Source organism: Mauremys reevesii, linkage group 22 (assembly GCF_016161935.1).
Source record: "Mauremys reevesii isolate NIE-2019 linkage group 22, ASM1616193v1, whole genome shotgun sequence".
Taxonomy (NCBI): Eukaryota; Metazoa; Chordata; order Testudines; family Geoemydidae; genus Mauremys; species Mauremys reevesii.
The window spans coordinates 20,002,079-20,025,353 of NC_052644.1; the positions used below are offsets into that span (position 1 = coordinate 20,002,079).

The window sequence follows — 23,275 nt, forward strand, 5'->3', positions numbered from 1 at the left end:
CCCACTCACTGCCCCAGCCGGGCCGGTCTCTCTGCCTGGGGCTGTCAGTGGGGAGCGGGGACGCTGCGTCTGACCCTGGCTCTGGAATAACGGCCCTTACTGCCCCCCCAGGCGTCTGTCCCCCTCCTCTCTCTGCAGCGGGGTCCCCCAGCCTCTTTTCTCTCCCCCTTTCTCCCCACCCTGTATTTCTATTGTACAAATCCCCAGAGCTTCCTTCTTCCCTGACCCCCAAATCTCCCCACCCCAGGGGGCGGCTGTGATACCGGAGCCTCCAAATGTCCCCTCGTGGTGGGTGCAGCGGATGAAGGTGAGTGAGAAGTTCAGGCAGCGTCAGGAGAATCTGGACGAACGAACGTTGGGGGGAAAGTTGGGGAGAGAGAAAGCCGGGATTAGTCCAACCCGAGCGGCTGCCGGACAGAACCACGGGCCGGGCTGGGGCCCGCCTGGGACACGGGAGAAGTGGGGAAGCAGAAATCCATGACCCAAAATTGGGGTGTCGTAAACGAGGCCTCATTGATGGATAAAATATTGCAGTGATGGGCTGTGCTGCCCACCACTCTTTGGGGGCCTCAAAGAAAGAAACTCGCTTCACCCTTGTGGCTGCCACCCCCGTCTCCTGGGCCCCCAGGCCATCCCGACCCTGCTGCGCTGAGCAGAGCGGCCCGAGAGCAGGACCCCGATGCCATCGCCCCTCCCCCAGCTGAACCCCCAACCCGGGAGGAAACGGGGTTGGACTTTAACAGCAGCCACGGTGACACCGGCTCCAGACCAGCTCCGCTGGCTCCTCTGCCCCCCCAGGACAGTCACTAGAATCTCCAAGGCCAGTGGGGAGACACCCAAACCCGGGGGATTTTCCATCTAGAGACTTGCTCCAGCGAACAGAGCTGGGGCCGGGGCTGGAACAAACCCCTTGTTTCACACGGCACCTGCTACAGCTCCCCTGGTTCCTGTTCTGCTGGGTCTGTAACAGCCGGTCCCAGGGGTCAATGGGGGGGTTTGCCGTGGGGCTGAGCAAGCTGCAGGCTCTGGACCCCGCCCCCGGCCCATGATTAACCCTGTTCAGTGCGGGGCAAGGGCTGGGGCGTGTTCGCACCTTGGGCCCTTTACTGCGTCTCCATGAACACAACAGGGCGCAGAGCGATTTAGCTGCTGACACTTCTGGGCCCCCCCAGGGCGGGTGTTTTGGGGGAGCTGGGACTTTGAGGGAAGTAGGTTGTGGTGTATTTGACCTGAATTTGATAGGTTAGTTTTTATGCCTCGCCACTGATCGCATCCGACCAGAAGATTTCTAGGTTCTTGTCCAATTCAGACACAGAGTTCAAGAGCTCAGAGAGTTCTGTACCGGGAGAGGATCTTGGGGTGCTTGGCAAGAACACGGACACTGAGGACAATACCAAAATGATAAAACCTTTATTGGTATTAACATAAAAACAAGGAATGCAATTCTCAGAGGGGTCGCCGTGTTAGTCTGGATCTGTAAAAAGCAACAAAGAGTCCTGTGGCACCTTATAGACTAACAGACATATTGGAGCATGAGCTTTCGTGGGTGAATACCCACTTTGTCAGAGGAATGCAATGAAACGTATAACTGCAAAACAGTAAAAGAATTCCAAAACTCCTGGTGGGAACATTTCTATTCTAAGTACCTTAACCTAACATACTCACACCCTTCCTTGAGCTCCCGATAATAGGAGGTGAAGGACCAGCCTTGCTCCTGGCATGCCCAATAACGCGATGGTGCTGGCTTCCCCAATGGTTAGGAATGGTGAGTAGTTGTATGATACTGCACAAGCTGAGCTGATAGCGTGAGAGACGCTAGAGTAGAGGGAGAGATGAAAAGCACTCCAAGAAACCAAAGCTTCAGGCATTAGAAGAGCTTAGAACAGGGGTAGGCAACCTATGGCACAGGTGCCGAAGGTGGCACGCGAGCTGATTTTCAGTGGCACTCGCACTGCCCGGGTCCTGGCCACCGGTCTGGGGGGCTCTGCATTTTAATTTAATTTTAAATGAAGCATCTTAAACATTTTAAAAACCTTATTTGCTTTGCATACAACAATCGTTTAGTTATATATTATTGACTTATAGAAAGAGACCTTGTAAAAATGTTAAAATGTATTACTGGCACGCAAAACCTTAAATTCGAGTGACTAAATGAAGATTTGGCACCACCACATCTGAAAGGTTGCCGACCCCTGGCTTAGAATTTAGAGGAGCGAAAAACCTAACTAACCAAGAGTTCTCTTACGAGGTATTTTATAGGATCCTGACCTATGTAATTCAGGCCCAAGCTACTATACCCAATTTCCGTACCCTAACAAATGTATGGGTACCCTTCTCCTATAGGTTAGTAGATTATGACACTTTCTAACTACGCCTCTACCCCGATATAAAGCTGTCCTCGGGAGCCAAAAAATCTTACCGCATTATAGGTAAAATGACCCGGTTTACCTGGAGAGAAGACAATGGACAGAGGGGGGGGCTTGGGGCCAGGGATATCAGATGCCCAGCTGGGAAGCAGGGGAGCTCTGGGCTGGAGAGCGGGGGCAGGCAGAGCCTACCCGGATGCAGGGAGACTGGGATGTGCTGTGCTGAGGGAGGCCAGGCCTGAGGACCTGAGAGTTTCCTGTGCTGGGTTCAGACACTCAATAAACCCTCCTGTTTTATGCTGGCTGAGAGTCGCTCCGCGCTAGAGATCAGGGGGGCATCAACCCCTTCGGGGGGTGAGGAGGCCCGGGGGGCCCAGAGTGCGTGGATTCCCTGAGGGGGCCTGTGACGAAGTGGGACTGGTCTTACTGGGGGCTGGGTACAGATCCTAAGTATCTAGCAGCAAAAGTCCATGCAGCAAATGCCTGACACTCTGTCGCCTAGCAACTGATGGCCCGAGCACCTTCCCTGCAAAGGTGCTGGCTAAAGGTGTTGGAGACAAAGGGGTCAGGTGACCTCCTGGCCCAGGAAAGAAGCTGAGCAGAGAGGAGGGGCCGGAGGGGGTTGGGCAGACTGGAGCTGGCTGGGAAAAGAGGGGAAGCAGAGAGAGAGGGCTCTGATCCCCGGGGGGGGGGGTTATGGGGCCCCAAGATGGACCTAACAGGGGGGGATCCTGTTATCGGTGCCTGCAAGACCTGTGTTGGACTGTGTTCCTGTCGTCTAAATAAACCTTCTGCTTTACTGGCTGGCTGAGAGTCCTGGTGAATCGGCAGGGAGCCCGGGGGTGCAGGGCCGGACTCCCCTACACTCCGTGACAGGGCCCACGGCAGAGACAGACGTGCTAAGACTCAGAGAGGTGCGGCTCCAGGAGGTGGAGGGGCCTGACCCCGAGAGAGAGTGGACCCCCAAGAAGGGCTGTCGCACTGAAAGGGGCACCCCCCACGGACTGTACACGGCCAAGAGTGGGCACGATCTGTGAGTCCGTGACACACCTGAACTGGAATCCATCTTTAACCTGGTGCTTTTGCATTGAGAAGGAGCGGTGGGAATCCAGAGAGGGACAAAGGATTCCCGCCTTGTGCCAAAGGTCTATAAGGGGTGGAACCGAACAAAGGGGGCGGCCAGTCATGAGAAATCCCCTAGTTACCACCGGAGCTGGAGCTAACAAGGACTGTACCAGGGAAAGGATTGGGCCCAAACTAGGAAGGCGTCCGGTCTGTGAAAGAAGCTTATTGGAACTGAGTGCGGTGAGCAGCTGGGGAGTGCGAGGGGGACCCTGGGCAGCGAGGGGCCAGCACAGAGAGACACCCCCAGCCAAGAGGCCCTGCAGGCCAGACTCGAAGGGGGATCATAACTCCAAGAAGGGGGACGATGCTGGGAAGAAGGGTCCTGCCACCTAGCGCCTGAGGGCATCTGGTCACCGCCAGAGCAAGTGTCTGAGCTGTGAGTGACGGGGTCCCTGGGGTGCAACCTGGCCTGTGGGACCGCTGAGCCCTCCAAAGGCACCAACCTAGGCTGCCTCTGACACTGTGATGCTGATGTCAAGCTAAGGACCTCGAAGAGGCTCTGCACCCACCCAGCCAGCCACAGGCAGGGACCCACCCAGCTGCGTTACATAAATAGTCTCCCAGACCCAGGGCTGGTGCAAGGAAGTTTCATGCCCCCCCCCGAGCCCCGCGGCAGCTCCCCGCCCCCCTCCGCCCTGAGGCATCCCCCCGTGGCAGTCCCCCCCCGCCCGGGGAGCCGGGCAGCACCTCCCCACCCCAGCTCACCTCTGCTCCACATCCTCCCCGAGCACGCCACCCCCACGCTAATTCTCCTCCCCTCCCAGGCTTGCGACGCCAATCAGCTGTTTGGCTCCGCAAGCCTGGGAGGCAGGAGTGTAAGGAAAAATTAAGTAGGCCCAAACTTCGACCAGGATAACTTTGGTTGAAATGACTGTGTACAAGAGGTAGGGGGACAGAGAGAATGGAAAATATAAGCGGAACAATTTGTTACAGTCAGTCGTACAGAATATAGCTGTAACTGCTAGTGTTAAAAAAGCTAGTAACCGCAAGAGTACAAAGTGTAAATAACAGAAAAAAGGCTTGTTTTGATGTATTCCTAATAAGGAAGTGTGTGTGTAGTAATTTATTGTGGTTTTGAGCTATATAAGCGTATGCATTCCCTTTCAGGGGGGTTGGCAGCTATAACCGGCTGTCATCCGCTGCACACATGCATGCTTGTAAATGTAAGCAGAGTCAGGATGAGCTCTACCCTGACATCTGGTGGTGAATTATGGCGAGTGTGGAAAAGAAACTCAGGGGCTGATCTTGTTTGCATAGGCACACCCACCCCGCCTGGCATGAGCCCCAATGGTCACTTTGGCTGCTGTGGAATCCCCAGTTTCTCTGTTATTGGAGCAGGAAGAATAAAGTGTTGTTACCCTGATTATGTGAATCAAGGCCAGTGGAACTGTTTTATGACAGAGGGTCTCACCATCACTTAAGAGGCACTCGCTAGACAAGGGACATGGGTCTAGTTAGGTACTGCTGAGCTGAGTTTATTCTAGGCTAATGGTGTGTTGGTAGGGAGGTTCTTGTACTACAGGCTGAAATCACTGAAGAGTGGAGATTGCTGAATGCAGTATTAACTAGTGGGGGAACCTGAAGATATGTGGTGGAGTGGAGCTGAGCAGAGCAGTTTGTGGGATAGCTGGTGGAGCAGCTGACAGAGCAGAGCAGTTTCTTGGGACTGTTGGAGTGGCCGACAGGATGGCGAGCAGAGCGGAGCAGTTTGCAGGATGGCTGGAGCAGCTCACAGGATGGTTGGAGGAGTGGAGTGGAGCAGCTGGCAGAGCAGAGCAGTTTGTGTGATGGCTGGAGTGGTTCATGGGACGGCTGGTGGAGTGGAGCGGCTCGTGGTGAAGGCTGCAGCAGAACCCCATGGAGAGGCGGGGCAGTCAGCCTCAGGCCACGTAAGGTGCCCCTTAACACCTGACGTGCCCCCTTTCTCCCTCCATCTCCACCCAAGCTGGAGCAGTAAAACTCTGCAGAACTTTTGAATTCTGGGGCTGCACCGACTAGGGACAGAGACTTTTGGGTTCTTGGACTTTTGGGACTTTGGGTGATTTTTGGGTTGCTGGACTCAAGAACCAAAGGGAAAGGACATGGCCCAATTTGGTGGGGTGGGTCTTTTGCTCATGGTTTGTGTTAGTAATCCTGTTTGTGGTGTTTCCCCCAACATAATGCCACATTGTTTCCCTCCTTTATTAAAAGGATTTTGCTACACTCAGACTCCGTGCTTGTGAGAGGGGAAGAATTGCCTCTTAGAGGCGCCTGGGCCGTTGAAGGACATTTAACAGTGCCGCCAAGTCATGGTGCCCCCAGCGTTACCCAGCGCTGTGTGAGAACGGAAGGGCGATGGTGCAACCATCACACCTGGAACCTGGCTCCTAGCCCCCTGCTCTAACCACTAGAACCCACTCCCTTCCCAGAGCTGGGAACAGACCCCATGACCCCCAGCTCTCTGCTGCTCTCTAGCCAATGACATATAAACAAAGCCTGTGTCACATCCCTCTCTAGGGGCCTGCAGGGACCTTAAAAGTCCCTGGGTCTCTCCCGGCTGGTGACCAGTTGGGTGCCTGGGATGGAATTTCTCTTTCTCTGATCTTCTTTTGAACCTGGTTGATTTAATTCACGTGCCAAGAAAAGCCCCTTAGAACCAGGTGTTACAGTGTAAAGCCATCACCGCTCAGCTATGGCGCAAGGGGCAGGAAATCTGTGCGTCCCCCATTGCACGCGCTCCTCACACGATGCCATGGTTTGTGTTGCACGTGGATAGGTTTGCAGGCTGAGCGGGAAGGCTGCAGAGTCAAATCCTCCAGCACCAGGAAATGCCACAGTTAAGGTTTCCCAAACACCCTTAACTCTGCCCCCTTGTGCACATGCATTCTGATGCCATTCTTTAATTTTGTGATCACATACTAATTTTACCTTCATGGGTCATCAGCAATGTTTGAACCCAGAATGTAAGAAATAACAGATTGGGGTGGGATCTGCATGGAAATCGTGGTCAGTCAAAGACTGAAGACCAGACCCTGTGGTCTCCTGGCCCCAGCCTGGTGCAACTTTCCCCAGACTGCAGGGAAAGCTGTCCCTCCTCCCCACAGAGACAAGAACAAGCTCTGAGCTGCATGAAGCTTGGCCAGGGCTGACAGTCCCAGGGTTGGGTTTTGCAGGGACCTCAGTTTACTTTGACCGCACTAAATTTCAACTGCAGACTAGAGACAAGGTGTGATGGATGCAGGCAGACATGAGACTCTGTGGACTTCCTGTAGCTGGAGCTACCAGCTGAGTTACTTATTTGGGGCTCGGTGGAGCTGGTCTCCAGGGCGTTGGTGTCAGCACTCAGGGCCCCATCATGGCATCTGCTATCACCGTCCTTTTCCTCCGTGAGTATCAGAGAAAACCAGGGCATGTGCCCACGGGGGTGAGGGGATCTGAGACAAGGGCATGTGCGGGGGGGCGGGGGAATTGTAAAGCCAGCTGCTTACTTTGACCGCAGTAGATTACACCTGGAGATTAGAGACAAGGTGTGGTGGACACAGGAAGAGACGAGACATCGTTAATTTCCTGTAGCTGGAGCCACCAGCTTAGTTCCTTATTTGGGGCTCGGTGGAGCTGGGCACCGGGGTGTTAGTGGCAGCGCTGAGGGGCCCCTCGCTGCCCCCGTCATGGCATCTGCTCTCACTATCCTCCTCCTTGGTGAGTATCAGAGACAGCCAGGGTGTGTGCCCATGGGGGCTGGGATCTGAGACCAGGATGTGTGCCCATGGGGGGCGGGTGGAGGTGGGGATCTGAGACCAGGACGTAGGATCCAGTTGCTCTGGGATCTGGTCACTAACGAGCTGTCTCCCCTCCAGGCTGCTGGCTGGCCGGGCACAGCTGGGTGTGGGGAGGTGAGTATCAGTCTGTGGGGAGGACGATAACATCAAGGACGGGGGAGGGGATGCATGGGGTGGGGAAAAGAGGAACTGAGCCCTGGACCTTCCTCAAAACTCAACCCAAACTCCCCCTGTGAGCTCAGACCCGGCCCCGTTCTTCTGTGACCCCCCACCCCCCACCACCACACTCCCCGGAGTAACTGGGAGCTGAATCTGGCTCCCAGGGTCTGACGAAGCAGCTGGGAACCGTCCCCTGGTTCAATGTCCTGCCCCCGACAGGCTGTGAGGATCGGGGGGTGGGGGGGGGGAATGTGGATTTATTTCAGCTCATGCAAACGCTAACAGCACCTGTCCATGGGCTCTAGATCCCCTCAGGGAACCAAAATGTCCACGTTCAGTGCTGCCATGGGCAGAACCCTCCAGATCCATCCCCAAAAGCTGCCTTCTGTGCACTCACAGCCCCCCGTTCCCAAGGCCTGGGGAAAGGTGGGTCTTGTGCAATCCCTGCGGGTCACAGACTCTATTTCCCACCCCGGGGTGGGGGGCAGAGCTGCAGGGGCCCATGGCTCAGGCTTCCTGGCTGGCCTCAGGTGGGGCCGTGGGGGGGCAATTGATCTCTCATGCAGCTGGGCCCTGAGCTAGGTCTGGGTGAACCCCCTGCCCCCGAGCCCCATGGGCAGGCAGTGCCAACCCTGGTAGGGGACAGACTCCTAGAGAGGCCGAATGACGGATGGACTGAAATGGGGCGGGAGGAGTGGTGGTGGTGGGGGGAAGGTGGGGGGGGGCTGTGTCTCCCCTGTTTAACTCCTGTCTCCTGTTGAAAGCAGGGCGTGAATTTCTCAAACCCACCATCTGGGTGAGCCCCAGCAGGGTGGTGGCGCTCGGGGGAAACGTCACCATCCGCTGTGAGGGTCGGTACCTGGGCGTGGAGTTCGTTCTGCGTAGAGCTGGACACCTGAACCCGCAGGTGCGGACGGTGCCTGATGGGCCCGTGGCTGAATTTCCCATCCCCAGTGTCGGCCGGGAAGATGGAGGGAGCTACACCTGCGAGTATCACTCCATAACGGAACCGAGTCGCTGGTCGTATCTCAGCGACCTCGTCGAGATCATTGTAGCTGGTGAGGGGCTCGGCTCAGTGTCCCGGCTCCCAGCCCCACAGCCAGCCAGACCCACAGGGGGTCTCTGCACCGATGGGACTCTCAGAGCCAGGCTCTGCCCTGGGCCCAGCAGAGGGGACGCCCGGCTGGGGAGTGGGGATGGAGTCACTGGGTGTTCCCCAGCCAGGGGAGAACAGCAGCCACTGCAGATTTGGAGCTGAGGGAGGGGGATCCCTGCACCCAGGGGAGCTGCAGAGCGGGGGGGGGGGGGAGGGGCTTTCCCAGGCCACACAGCGGTTACGGGGTGATGGGTGGAGCTGAAGGTTATAAACCTCAGTGTATAGTAGAGACTTGCACAGTCCCCTACAAGTCAGTGGTGGTGCTGTGCACAGAACCCTGGAGTCCTGGCCCCCATCCTCCCTGCTCTTCCCACTAGACCCAACTCCCCTCCCAGAGCCAGGGAGAGAACCCAGGAGTCCTGGCTCCCAGCCCTCCCAGCAGAGAAGCCAGGGAGCGAATGGACCCTGGAGACTGACCTGGCCTGTCACCCACCGGGGAGCAGAGCTCTGGGCCCCAGGGGCTGGGGTTGCTCCTTGTCTCATGCTGTGAGCCCAGGGCTGAGGGGAGACTCTGGCCCCTGTGGAAAGGGATCCAGGAGCCCGTCCCCAGGGCCGCCGGGTCTGACCCACCACTGAGGCTGCGTGGTGAGAACGGGCCCCAGGACTGAGTGACGGGGCCTGTGTCTCACGGCCTGTCTGCTTCCCTCTGCAGAGCCCAGCTACCCCAAACCCAGCATCTCCCTCAGCCCCAGTGGGGGGGTCTCCCTGGGGGGAGCCGTGACTGTCCGGTGTCGGGGGCAGCACCAGGGCGTGCGGTTCGTGCTGAATAAAGAGCGACGCCATTTCCCACCTGTGGATTCGGACGGGTTGGAGGTTGTGTTTCCCATCAGCGACGTGAGCCGGGAGGACGGCGGGAGCTACAGCTGCTCCTATCACAGCAGATCGGAGCCGTTCGCCGTGTCATACCCCAGCGACCCCGTGGAGCTGGTGGTGAGAGGTGAGGGACCCGGCTCGGCGTCCCCGTTCCCAGCCCCACCCCCAGCCAGACCCTCACGGGGGCTCGGTGCCAATGGGACGCTCAGAGCCAGGCTCTGCCCTGAGCCCTGACCCAGCAGAGGGGACGCCCGGCCGGGGAGGGGGGATGGAGTCACTGGGGGGTTCCCCAGCCAGGGGGGAGCAGCAGCCCCTGGAGACTCAGGGCAGGGAGGCGACTTTAACGCTGCCCCTTGTGCGTAGGAACCGGGAGTCGCTATTTAATCCCGTGATCCCATCTCCTCTGTTCTCCAGGCCCCGGCGCAGGCAGTGCTCTGGCTGGAGCTGAATGAGGCAGGGGCTGCAGGAGAATCAGTGGCTTGGTGGACACGGCGCTGAGCTGGGACCCAGGAGATCTGGTCCAGCTCCTGGTGCGGCCACAGACTCTGTGTGATGGGAGCACGTTGCAGTTTTTGAATATGTCCTTCCTTGTGGGGGGGCCTCAATCTTGGGTGATCTCAGGCCGAGTGCCCACAAACCAAGACGCCCACAGTTAGTGAAAACCTCTGTAAATGCTGCCTCAATAGCGCTGGATCCCTTGTGTTGGGGGAGCATGTAGGGCCCCTGCCACGATCAGGGCCCCTTGGTGCCAGGCGCTGCATAAACACACAGTGAAGAGACAGTCCCTGCCCCTGGGAGCTCACTAAGGAAAGTGAATCTGTCTGTGCCTCAGTTTCCCCCCATGTAGAATGGTGATAAAGATTTCTCACTGCCTCCCTTCCTGTGTGGGGCTCAGGCCCTGCAGTGCCAGAGACCAGCCCGTGAGTCACTCTGTGCTTGGGGGGCCAAATGCAGTGAATGATGCAGGGGCCACACACGGCATATGAGGACCCCAAGAACTAGGCAGTCGGGGCTCTGTGTCTGTGGGGCTGGGAGCCCATCTTGCAGGGCTGGGATTCTGGGTCAGGGGGACTCTGGGATCTGGAAGAGGATCTCCTCCAGGGGGCCCCTGGATCTGCCTATGGCTTGGGCCAGCCGGAGAATCATAAAAGATGAGGGTTGGAAGAGACCTCAGGAGATTCTAGTCAACCCCCTGCTCAAAGCAGGACCAACTCCAACTAAATCATCCCAGCCAGGGCTTTGCCAAGCCGGGCCTTAGAAACCTCTAAGGAAGGAGATTTCACCACCTCCCTAGGGAACCCAGTCCAGTGCTTCACCAGCCTCCTAGGGAAATAGTGTTTTCTAATATCCAGCCTAGACCTCACCCACTGCAACTTGAGACCATTGCTCCTTGTTCTGTCATCTGCCCTCTCCTGTGCGCAGATCCCAGCTTACCCAGACCCTCCATCTGCCTGAGCCCCACCGGCGTCATCGCCCTAGGGGCAGACGTCACCATCCGGTGTCAGGGGCAGAGCCGGGACGTGAGGTTCTTCCTGCACAAAGCTGGAGACCTGAACCCGCAGCGACACATGGACCCTGCTGGGGCCGGGGCCGAGTTCCGCATCCCCAGCGTGAGCCAGCAGCACGGAGGGAGCTACAGCTGCAGCTACCGGCCCCGGTCACAGCCCTTCGTCTCGTCGTACCTCAGCAGCAGCTCTGTGCAGCTGGTGGTAGCAGGTGAGAGGCCCGGCTCCACGTCCCCACCATGATCAGGGCCCCGTTGTGCCAGGCGCTGCATAAACACAGAGTGAAGAGAGTCCCTGCCCCTGGGAGCTCACTAAAGAAAATGAATCTGTCTGTGCCTCAGTTTCCCTGCCTGTATAATGGGGAGCTCTCCCAGCGCTGAGACCGCCGCAGGTATCCAGAGCTCCTCCTGTCCTGGGGCCACAGTGGAGGTCCTGGTGCTAAGGCTTCCCCTGTTCCCCAGCCTCGTGCTTCTGCGGGGAGCAGGGTTGGGATGCTGGAGCTTCCCCTGTCCACTCGCCCGGCGGCCGGGGCTCCGGGGCCGGGGACCCTGGGCACGGGCCTTGTAAGTCCACTGGCTCATCCATCGCTGGTCGCGGAGGGCGGGGGCCGATCTCTGAGTTGGTGTTTCAGCCCCTCCCCCCCATCCTGACAGACGCTGGTTCTATTCCCACAGGGGGAACCGACCCAACTCAGGCTGGAGCGGCGCCGGCTCCCACCCGCCCGGGCAGCACAGGGCCAGGTACCGGGGCCCGGGTGGGGGGAATCTATTGAGTCACAGATTATGGGGCAGCTTCCCCCAGTGGTTGTCCAGGGGGAGGGACGGAGGCTGTTCTCAGGGGCAGTGACTCCCCCCTCCCACCACCAACGGATTTGGGAGGGGAGCGAAGCCTCCTGCTCAGACAAGAACCTGCTGCTAACGGGGCAGCTGGAGGCCTCCTCTGGGAGCAGCTGGGCCCATCAGTGGCCATGGAGGGGGTGCCCTGGAGCTCCCTGCTAAGCAGCCGGGAGCAGCCAGCCTGGGAGGCGGGATACCGGGCTAGATGGGCCCGTTGGCCTGAGCCGGTGTGGCCATGAGGAAGGGGGTGAAATGCCTTAGAAATGACGGCCAGGCTGGATCAGACAGTGCCCCCTAGCACCGTGCTGGGGCAATGGGGCCAGGCCTGACTGATGGGGAGAGCGACCCCTACTGAGCCCCCCGCCCTGCGGCCCAGCACCCCCTAGTGCGACAAATCCCCTAAACCTTGCGGGCTCTGACCCCACTTGATGCAACATCCTCCCCATTGAGTTTTCTGCTGCCTGTGCCCTGGGGTGTCCCGGTGGGGTGGGAGGGGCTGGGGGGAGTGGAACAGACCAGCCGCCTCCGGCACTCACAGCTGCTGCTGTTTCCCAGGTGGATCAGAATCGCCGGCACCTCCGGGTCTGACCAGCCCCATCATCGCTGGGGTGAGCGCAGCAGCCACCATCCTCCTTCTCATCCTCCTCCTCCTCGTGGCCTTCGTCTGCTTCAGAAAAACCCGAGCCAGTGAGTGTCCCGCCCAGCGAGGGGAGGGTTAAACCTGCCGCTAAGCAGGGTGGGATGGAGGACTGTGCTGGGGAAGCCAAGGAGTGGGGTGGGGGCTTAGCAGGCAGTTCTGCTGCATGTGTAATCCCTGTACATGCGCACCTGTCCCACCCCAGAGGGGTCGCACCTCAGCACTGGTTGAGGGGTCCCCATACAACTAGTCCCCGTTCCCCACCCCAGAGGCGGCCGCATCTCAGCACCAGGCGAGCGAGGGTCCCTGGATAACGAGCCGTCGGTACTGTGCCTCTCAGGTACCAGGGATGCCAGGGGAGCCAACCTGTGGATCATTATAATGGTTCGTTATAATGAGTCACTAACGGGGGAGGTTTGGAGACAGGAAAAGCCCCCTGAGTTAATCTGCCCCTCCCCCCGGTGCATGCTCTGGTGTTGCGCTGCCCCCTGCTGGTCTGTCCCACCCCAGCAGGGATCCGGGCTCAGCACTGGCAGCAGAGGGGACCCCCCCAGACCCCCATCCCTGCTGCCCTGTGGGGGTGAGTGGCCGGGCGCTGGGACCGGGGGATCCCGATACACTTATGGGCAATTCTGGTTTGTGTCCCTCTGCAGGAAAAGGAGCCGCATCGAGACCGAGCAGGTAGGAACCTGGATCCTCCTCCTCCCGATCGACCTGCCTGGGTCACAGGGCTCCTGGGTTCTGTCCCCAGCTCAGGGGGAGGAGGGGGAAATGGGGTCTAGTGGTTAGAGCAGGGAGGTGTGTGTGGGGGGGTGACCAGAAGTCCTGGGTTCTATATCTGCCTCTGGGAGCAGAGTGGGGTCTAGTGGTTAGAGAGGGGTGGGGGTGGGGTCTGGTGGTTGGGGCGGGGGGATTAGGGAACTGGGTTCAGTGTGAGGCAGGATGGGGGCTCTCTGAGTGTATTGAGAAACCTCCCCGTGGGTGGGGGGATATGACCTTTACAAGGGGATTTTCTCTTTTAGCACCAGCCCTATGGTGGCATTAAAGGCTCCAGCTCAGCAAGATCCCATCTGTGAGTAACACACCCAAGGGGGTACCAGGGTGGGGCAGGACCCCTGGGGAGGGGAGGGGCTTGTGGGGGCTCCACCCATATGGGGCGGTGCCTGATTTACAGCTGCTGCTGGGCGGGGCTAAGGAGAGGGCCCCAGAGGTAGCTGGTGTCAGCTGAGAATATTGGACTCCCAGGAGCTCCCTGGGGCCACCCTCCCTTCCTACTTTAGGTCCCCATCCACTCCTGGCTCCCAGCCCCCTGCTCTAACCACTAGACCCTACTCCCCTCCTGAGCCAGGGCAAGGACACAGGCGTTCTGACTCCAAGCCCCCATCCCGTACTGTAACCCCAGACATCTCTGTGCCTCAGTTTCCCTCTCTCTAACACGGGGCTAATGACCCTGGCCCATGCTATGGGGTGGGAGAGGGGTGGCTCTGCTGGGCTCTGACCCCCTGGCTGGACAGAGGGGTTCGAGCTGGGTGTGGGGTTCTGCTCTGGGCTGGCCGGGGGTGCAGCTCAGCGGGTATCTCTGTTCCACAGACGCCTCCATCGATGAAGGAAAAGAGCCACAGACCCCGGTAAGTGTCCCCTGTTCCCCCATGGGGCCTGACCCCCAACCTGGACCCTCATGGGCCCCACTCACCTTATGAGGCACACTCAGTATTTTGGGGTGGGGGTCGGGTTGCTGGGAGGGGCTTATGGGATCACCAGTTGGGATTACAGTGTGTGTGTGTGTGTAGTCTGTGCTCTGTGTATGTTGGGGTGTTAGTGGATTCACACACATGCACATCCCAGTGACTCTCTCCCCTCCCAGCCCCAGGAGCCCGACCCCGGCGCCGATGGACTCACCTACGCTGAGCTGGACGGCCGGGCGCTGCGGGCCAAGTGGGGGGCCTGGGCCCTGGCCCCCGAGCCTGTCCTGTACGCCGCGATCAGTGTGAGCAGGGTGGCCCCACAGTGAGAGCTGCTGCCCTCCCCCCCACTGCTGCCCCATCCCATCAAGCTGCTGTCCCCCTGCCCTGCTCTGCCCTGGCCCACATGTAGGGGCTGGGGGGAGCTCAGCACCGGGACGGGGAGGGGATGATCACATGCTCAGGCAAAAGGCGGCTTCTTTCAGAACACAAAATCCTATTCAATGAGGAAAAAGAACACAGGGAGTAGAAAGTGATGAATTCCTACTTCTCTCATCTCAGGAAATGTGGCACAAAGATCGGAGGGAGTTTGGGTGTGGGGAGGAGGTCTGGGGTGCAGGCGCTGGCCTGGGGATTAGGGTGCAGGAGGGGAGCCGGGTGCAGACTCTGGGATGGAGTTTGGGTGCTGGGTGCAGGCTCTGGGCTGGGGCAGGGAGTGGGAGTGCAGGAGGGTGCAGGCTCTGGGACAGAGTTTGGGTGTAGGCTCTGGGCTGGGGCAAGGGGTGGGGGTGCAGGAAGGGGTGAGGGGTTTAGGCTCTGGGAGAGAGTGGGGAGGGCTGGGGTGCAGGCTCTGGGAGGGTGTTTGGGGGCAGGCTCTGGGCTGAGGCAAAGTGTGGGGGTGCAGGAAGGGATGAGGGGTGCTGGCTCTGGGAAGGAGTTTGGGGGCAGGAGGGGGTGTGTGGGAAGGGGGAGGGGTGCTGGCTCTGGGAGGGAGTTTGGGGCTAGGAGGGGTGCAGGAGTGAGGGCTGTGGGGCTGGGGTTGAGGGGTTCGGGGTGTGAGAGGTGTGACGAACTGGGACTGTTCTTACTGTGGTCTGTGAGTGCTGAGTGGGGGGTGTTGGCCTGGGAGGACGGTCTGCATTGGGGGATGGGAGACTGGCCTTGGAGGCCAGGTGACACCTCTGCCCGGGAAGCTGAACAAAGGCTGGGGGAGGAGACGCTGGGGAGTGGGAGAGTTTCAGGAGGTGGCTGGGGAAGGGAGGGAAGGTCAGACAGGGCTCTGACCCCCCAAGGGGGCTGCGGTGCTCCTGGGACCCCAAGATGGACCTAACCGGGGGGGATCCGGTTATCTGTGCCTGCAAGACCTGTCTGGGACTGTGTTCCTGTCGTCTAAATAAACCTTCTGCTTTACTGGCTGGCTGAGAGTCCTGGTGAATCGCAGGAAGCCGGGGGTGCAGGGCCCTGACTCCCCCACACTCTGTGACAGGAGGGGGCTCAGGGCTAGGGCAGAGGGTCGGGGTGCAGGGGGATGAGGGCTCTGGCTGGGGCTGAGGCGTTTGGGGCATTGGAGAGGCTCAGGGCTAGGGCGGAAGGGCAGGGTAAGTGCAGCCTGCCCTGCCATTAGTGCATGGGAGGGGGGGCACTAGGACCCTGCGGCAGCAGTTGATGCCGGGAGCCGGCAGAGCAGAGTCAGCGGGAGCTGCAGGCTCCGGGGAAGGCGAGCGGGGGCAGCAAGTAGGGACTGGGGGACGCTCGGGGGAGGTGCTTGGGGGCGGCAGGTGGGGCTGGGGGAGAGACCCAGCCCCAAACATCAGTGGAGCTGGGCCCCCAGGCCCTAAATATTGCTGGAGCCTGGGCACCACGAGTGTATATAACTCGCCGTCCCTGGGTCTGGGCGGTATCGGACGATACGGACTGGCCTGAACTGGAGACCTCTGAGAGTTGTTCCTATACTGGGGAGGTTGGTGACCGTCTATTGATCCAACGCAAGGCTGCCAAGCCAATTAATGCGTCTTCCTCGTCATCGTCCCCAGAATTTAACAAGGGGCTTTCTTCGTCCTCTTTCACAATGAGATGGGAGTATGAAGGGGGTTGGGATCGAGCCGAGTCTTCTCGGGGAACGGGATAAAGGGGAGCGCTCGGTCTGTTGATGGGAGAGGAGGCTTCCAATAAAGCTTTTAACTTATCATTTGAATCTTTGAGAGAGGAGAGTTTCAATTCTGTCCACCTACAATTTGCCTCTTCCCACCACTGAACGAAACAATCAACCTCTCCTCTAGCCAATTTAGTTTTAGTTTGGCCGAGTTTGTCTTTTAAGGCATCCACTCGGTCTTTGTCCCAAGATCCTAACAGTGGCCACTGAGTTTTGGGATTCCTCTGAGTTAACCTAGACCATTTTTCCAGAAATTTACAGGAGTCCGGACCCTTCCTAAAATACATAAAATGAGCCAAGTATCAGAGAGGTAGCCGTGTTAGTCTGGTTCTGTAAAAGCAGCAAAGAATCCTGTGGCACCTTATAGACTAACAGACGTTTTGCAGCATGAGCTTTTGTGGGTGAATGCCCACTCCGATGAAGTGGGCATTCACCCACGAAAGCTCATGCTGCAAAACGTCTGTTAGTCTATAAGGTGCCACAGAATTCTTTGCTGCTTTTATAAAATGAGCCGGCATTCGTTTAGGGAACAGTCCCGACTTAGATGTCTGGTTACCCCTACAGGAGGACTTCACACACCAATCGCACAAGAAGGAAATACGGGTTCGTCAGAGCGATGCCTGGTGCAACACACAAAAGGAGCCCACAGGCTACTGCCACAATCGCCCTTGCTTTCACACCAAGGGTTTTACCCAAAGTGCGGTGCGGCTGTGATAGTGCAGATTTCATTCACTCAGACCGCGGGGATAGGAGCCCCTTGGTCGGCCGATTCCCGGACGGAGACGGCACCCAGACTCAAACACTCCACAGGGAGGATGGATAGACGTAGAGACAGGACAGTCCTCAGTCCAGACAAAACACAGAAATAATTACCTGACCAGATTCCTGATGTCAGATCCCTACCAGAACAGAGTGGGAACCAACAGGTTTGATGGTATAGACTTCACTGTGGTCGTGCACCTTTCTGTTCCAACGGAGGACAGCTCAGGCCAAATGCCCAGGTGCCGGCTGCCACGGTCGTCCTACAAAAACGGTCAGGAATCACACGGCCCCAGCGAAGACGGTTGCCATCTCAGTGGGACCTCCAAGTTGTCAAAGTCAGACTCAGGACTCAGAATTTGTCAGACCACTCTGTTTATTAGCAAAAGCGCTCTGCTGATGCAACCAGAAAATGTAAGCGCCATGCAAGGCTCAGACCACCTTATTTATACAGATAAAAGGGCGCGAAATTAACAAGATTACAAAGGGAGCAGAACTGATAAAATTACCTGGGGCTAGACACATATCTCATGTCCTTATTAACTCTCACCAATCTCCTGTTAATATCCCACCAGCAGCTTAAGTGGACCCATTGTTTAATACCTTAATGTTTCTCTTCCTGACAACTTTATCTCAACATTCCTCACTCCTGCCTAAAGGAACATACGGCATTTCTTTAATTCATTCTGCTTCTACAATATAATTCAGTCTATTTTCACAGTGTGGTCTTCACCTTGGTTGGTTTTTGAGGCCTTTGAGTGCAAAAATTGTTGCATTGGTTTTTGTCTTTTCATTTGCTCTGCAATATATAAAAGAGATATGAATAAATTAAATGTTTTGTTAGGATAATGCAAATTTAACATAAGGATAATGCAAATTACACCAAAAATACATAACAGTTCTGTATATAACAAATATATATATATTTTTAATGACACCTCTACCCCCATATAACACGACCCGATATAACATGAATTCGGATATAACACGGTAAATCAGCGCTCTGGGGGGGGTGGGGCTGCGCACTCCGGTGGATCAAAGCAAGTTCAATATAACGCGGTTTCACCTATAACGCGGTAAGATTTTTTGGCTCCCAAGGACAGCGTTATATCGAGGTGGAGCTGTGTCATCGAAGGGCGCCAGGCACGGAGCTGGCAGGGAGACAGTCCCGTTCAGAAGGGACAGAGATGGCATGGATGGAGGACTAGCTGTCTTGATTTGAGCTGGAACTGAGAACTAGGGTGAACAGATCGCGGATCGTTGTAGCAGGTGAGAGGTCCGGCTTGGCATCCCCATTCCCAGCCCTACAACCTGCCAGACGTACAGGGGGGCTCTGGGCCAGTGGGGCGTTCAGAGCCAGGCTCTAACCTGAGCTCTGGGCCCAGCAGAGGGGACACGCAGCCGTGGATCAGGGACAGGGTCACTGGGGGGTTCCCCAGCCACTGGAGATTGGGGGATGAGGGAGGGGGGATCCCTACCCCCAGAGGACCTTGGGGTGTCACTTAACCTGCCTGTGCCTCCATTTCCCCTTGTACAAATGGGGGATAATCATTGTTCCTGCACCATGAGCCTGGTTAGATAGTCAGGGCTTGGCTTTAGGGCAGGGGCTTTAATTCACTGTGTCTGTGCAGCACCCAGCCCCTCTGACTCCCAGCCCCCTCCCAATCTAACCACTAGACTCCACTTCCCTCCCAGAGCCGGGGATCAAACCCAGGTGTTCTGGCTCCCCGACTGGGGGAGGGGGGGCATTAAATAGATAGACGGGTACAGAGCATGTTCTGGATTTACCATTCACCGCGGGGAGGGGCAGATCTCTGGGTTTTCTCCCAGGGGCCCATCTCTGGGACCATGTGGCGAGGACAAGGAGCAGTGACTGTGCCTGGAAGAAAATATAAAACAGGGGAAGTGACATAATCCATGGGCTGCTCTTCCTCACAAATCAACACCTGGAAGAACATCTGGAGGACAAAGCCTTTGAACTGGGGAAGGGTGGTCCCAGGCTGGAATGGAGTCCAGTCTGTGTATTGAGGATTTGCAATCTGGTTTTACCATCTGTCAGGGGGAGACACTGCCTGATTCAAATCCAGTTTAGGTTGCAGAAGTTAGACGGCAAATAAATTTTTATTTCTTAAGTAGCCACCTGTGATCTCTGCTCCTGCTCCTTATAACCACTTAAAATCTCTCCTTCAGGAGTTAATAAATCTGTTTTATATTTGAGCTAAAACTGTGTATTTTGGCTGAAGTGCTGGGAAAGCTCAGCTCAGTTTACAAAAAAAACAAAACAACCAGGTGTCCGATGGCACTTTAAAGACTAACAGATTTATTAGGGCATAAGCTTTTGTGGGTAAAAACCCACTGCTTCAGGAACTGCCCATCCCGCTGCCATTTCCACCCCCCCCAGACAGAGGCCTTGGCACAGTCCCTCCTCCAGCCCTATGCCCAACCAGGGCTGACGAGGCCCCCAGGGGGCTGGTCAGCGGGGCCGGCTCAGATGGGATCGGCTGCACTGGTCCTTCCAGCTCCATCCTGATGTTGCCTCGGGTGTAATCTGGGGGTGACAAAGGGAGGACTGGGGTGTCAGCAGCTGCTCCAGGGGGTGGGGCAAGAGGGTCACCATCCAGATAAATGGACAGGGTCCCCCCAACCTTTTTCTGCCCCCCAGAGCAGAAAACCACCACAGCCCCCTATACCCGTCCTCCCCCTCTACCTAATCTAATCTGTCCCCACCCAGCTCCCCTCTATCCCGGGTCACTGGAACAGAGGGGTCATGGCACTCCCATTTTTTTACCAGCGGTAAGGGTGAGCAGGAGGGGTCAATCAAGTGGTGTCAGAGCAAGCAAGATTTGGGGGATTTAGGTGCTAGGGGGTGCTGGGTTGCAGGGAGCTCAGTAGGAGGCGCTCTCCCCCGGCTGTCAGGCCTGGCCCCAATGCCCCAGTGTGGCACTAGGGGGTGCTGTCTGAGTCATCATTTCCAGTTCCCCCACTGTGCCGCTGCCCCTCATGGTGCCATGGCACCAGCCTGGCCTGGCCACACTGGCTGACGCCAAGGGGCCCATCTAGCCCGGCATCCTGCCTCTCATACTGGCTGCCCCTGGCTGCTTCGCAGGGAGCTCCAGCCCCACACCCGTGGACACTGATGGGCCCATCTGCCCCATAATCTGTGACTCAATAGATTCCCCCCCGGCCCTGGTACCTGGCCCTGTGCTGCCTGGGCAGGTGGGAGCCGGTGCCGCTCCAGGCTGGGTTTGGTGGGTTTCCCCTGCGAGAATAGAACCAGCATTTGTCGGGACGGGGAGAGGGGCTGAAAGAGCCACTCCGCGATCGCCCCACTCCGCAACTCAGCACTGATCATGAGAGTCATTCTGGGTGTGAGGAGGGAGATTTTTTGTGGCTGGGGGCCAGTGCTGGCTGGGTAGTCCCTGGGCCCCGACTCCTCTGTGCAACCCCAGAGCTGGGGCAGCCGAGGGATCATCCCCTGGGACAGACCCCTGCTCTGCAGCTCCCCCATTGGGGCAGAGCCGTGTTCCCCCTCATTTCTTACATCCATGTGCGGAATGAATTTTATGATGTGCACAGAGAGGTGATGTGTGGCAGGGGTGGGGCTGAGGGGTTCGGGGTGAGGGAGGGGCCTCAGTGCTGGGGCAGAGGGTAGAGGTGTGGGGGGTGAGGGCTTGGCTGGGGGTAGGGGCTCTGGGTTGGGGCTGGGGATGAGGGATTTGGGGTGAAGGATGCCACAGGGCTGCGGTGGGGAGAAAGTGAACTTAGGGGAAAGATCTTTGCTGTGACCCGGGGATCAGGCAGTCCCCACTGGTCAAGCAATCTCCATTGTGCACAGTCGCTGGGATAGTGGATTCTTTCCTTGAGGGGTGTTGATGAGCCATTAATAGCGTCTGACTGGTTCTCTCTTCCAATTGAAAGTTTGGCTGTGAGCATCTCTCAACCTCATAACATATTTCAGTTGCACATACATCAATGCTTCATAACTTCTCACACAAGGACAGCACATACAATCCAACAGGGCATGAATGATCAAGAGATCAAGACTTTTAAGATGATGTCTCACAAGGCAGACCGATCATAATTCTATCATAGTGGTTAATACGAGGGCTCCACGGTGCTACTTTGAGGTACAGACTGTCACACTGTGGTATCACCACGACACGGCCAGGGCCTGGGCAGGAGGCCTGGGACGTGTGAGAAACAGACTGTGAACTTCCTTTCCCTTGCAGAGACGGCTGTTTGTGGTGTCCCCATGCACACAGGGCTCGGTGACTTGTTTCCTTTAATCTTCCCCATACTTACTTATTTATGAGTTGTTCTTTAATAAATTATATATGTTCTGAACTCTATGTAATGATCAGTGGATCAGGGCAGCATCCGGTGCAAAGAGACAGCCCCGGAGTGGAGACACCCTCGCCCCTGTCCTAAGTGACCATGACAAGACTGGGGGTTGAGCCCCCAGGGATCCGGGGTCCAGCCTTCCTGGGGTTACGAGGACTCTGCTGCACAGGAGGGAGGAAGGGGCAGGGCCGGCTCTAGCGTTTTTGCTGCCCCAAGCAGCAGCAGCAGCAGCAGCAAAAAAAAAAAAAAGCCACGATCGCTGCTTCATTCTATGGCAGCAATTCGGCGGCAGGTCCTTCGCTCCGAGAGGGAGTGAGGGGCCTGCCACTGAATTGCCACCGAAGAGCCGGACGTGCTACCCCTGTTCACTGGCTGCCCCAGGCACCTGCTTGCTGCGCTGGTGCCTGGAGCCGGCCCTGGGAAGGGGAGCCCTCAAGGTCGGGCAGGCCTCTGGGTAAAGTGGGAATGAGGAATTAGATCCTTTCACTAGCCAATCCCACCGGGGCGGGTATAAGCCAGGAAAGTTCCCCACAATAGCGGGACCCTTCCCCCACTTACACTAGGAGCGGGATCAGTGGCCACCCTGCCCTTCTGTCCGGAGAGTGAATGAACCGGTTCCTCCCCCCACAGCCCGGCTGGTCTGGACACAAGCGGCTCTGCTCCGGTGACTCCTGAAGGAGCGAGACTTGGAGCCGGGCTGACTCCGGCTGTTGGCCGCGGTCGCTCAGCCCCCGTTTCAATAGACAGGCCGGGTGTGATTCCTTGTCCGGGGGGTTAACCCGAAAGCTTTGCCTGTGAGCGGCTGCTGCTGGGGGTTTGCCCAGAAGCCGAGTAGAACCAGGGGCTTGGTTTGAAACCAGCCCCGGCCCCCGGCCTGGGTAACGCCGGCGAGGGAGAGAGTTTCCAACCCCCCTGAGCCCTCTGGGCTTGTGAGATGCTTGCAAAGAGCAGCAGGGAACGGGAGTGTGGGGGGCAGGCCGAGGGCGGGGGAGGGATTAGAGGGGAGATGGGCTGAGGTCAGGGAGGGAGTCGGGGACAGGAATTTGAGAGGAGACAGAAAGGGGGCAGGTGGTTGGATGCTGGAGGGGTGACGGGACGGGTGTTTGAGGGGAGACAGGAGAGGGGAACGAGGGTTGGTGAGGGGAGGGGGCGTTGAGGGGAGACAGGACTGGGGCAGAGAGGATGGGGATTTTAGGGGAGATGGGGGTGGAGCTTTGAGGGGAGACAGACCCAGGTCTGTGTGTGGGGGACGGATGGAGATTGGAGGGGGGATGGGGAGAGGAGGGGCTCCCCCTTCACAGAATCAGGGTTGGCGTGTGTGTGGGGGGGGGCGGGATTTGTTTTCCCACCAAAACTCCGGCTCAGCTGGGGTCCCTCTCGCCAGTGGAGGGAGGGAAGGGAACGAGGGGCAGCCAACACCACCCAGCCCCCCACGGTTATGGGGCAGATTCACCCTGAAACACGAGGGGGAACCCAGGTGCCCCTCAAATACTGGGGGCAGCTTCCATTGTCCCCTCTTCCTGTCACTGCCCTGCCTCCCAGCTCCTGCCCGTTCAGCCCCTCAGCCTCCACCCCAAAGGTTCCCCCCACATTCTCCCACCCCCCTATTCCCCTGCCTGCCCCCACCCCCTCCCCAGGTGACTGCCATTTCCCAGACGGCAGCCTGGTGCCAAGCCCACTGGGGACACTGGGAGATGGCGGCCATCTTAACTGAGGGCAGGGGTTGGGCAGTTGAGGGGAAACAGGGCAGGCGATGGGGGTGTGAGGGGGACACGTGTGGGGTGTGAAGGGGCCAGACTGGGGGAGATTTGAAGGGGGATAGACAAGGAGGCAGGATGGGAGATGGGGGGGCAGGCAGAGTTTGAGGGGTGTTAGCTGTGGGCAAATCTGCTACTCATCTCCCTCCTGCTCCGTGGGGCCGAGAGCAGCTATAGGGGGAGGCTCCCAGGTGGTTATGGGGCGGCAGGTGAGTACGGGGGTGGGGCA

General features: G+C 57.9%; 1 protein-coding gene across 1 annotated transcript; it reads left to right on the top strand.

Annotated features, from left to right (window-relative positions):
- Positions 1 to 6,825: 6,825 nt before the first annotated feature.
- On the top strand, positions 6,826 to 14,366 carry LOC120388462 (leukocyte immunoglobulin-like receptor subfamily B member 3). Its single transcript, XM_039510285.1, has 8 exons — positions 6,826 to 6,856; positions 8,101 to 8,466; positions 9,217 to 9,501; positions 10,800 to 11,093; positions 12,274 to 12,405; positions 12,625 to 12,679; positions 13,009 to 13,036; positions 14,220 to 14,366. The coding sequence occupies exons 1-8, from the start codon at positions 6,826 to 6,828 to the stop codon at positions 14,364 to 14,366; spliced, it is 1,338 nt and encodes a 445-aa protein (XP_039366219.1).
- Positions 14,367 to 23,275: the final 8,909 nt, after the last annotated feature.

Excerpts from the sequence above, each read along its gene's own strand:
- LOC120388462 (XM_039510285.1), top strand. The coding sequence starts at position 6,826 with ATGGCATCTGCTATCACCGTCCTTTTCCTCC. Across the intron at positions 11,094-12,273 it reads TGTGCAGCTGGTGGTAGCAG|GTGGATCAGAATCGCCGGCA; the intron begins GTGAGAGGCCCG and ends GCTGTTTCCCAG. Across the intron at positions 12,680-13,008 it reads CCCTGGATAACGAGCCGTCG|GAAAAGGAGCCGCATCGAGA; the intron begins GTACTGTGCCTC and ends GTCCCTCTGCAG.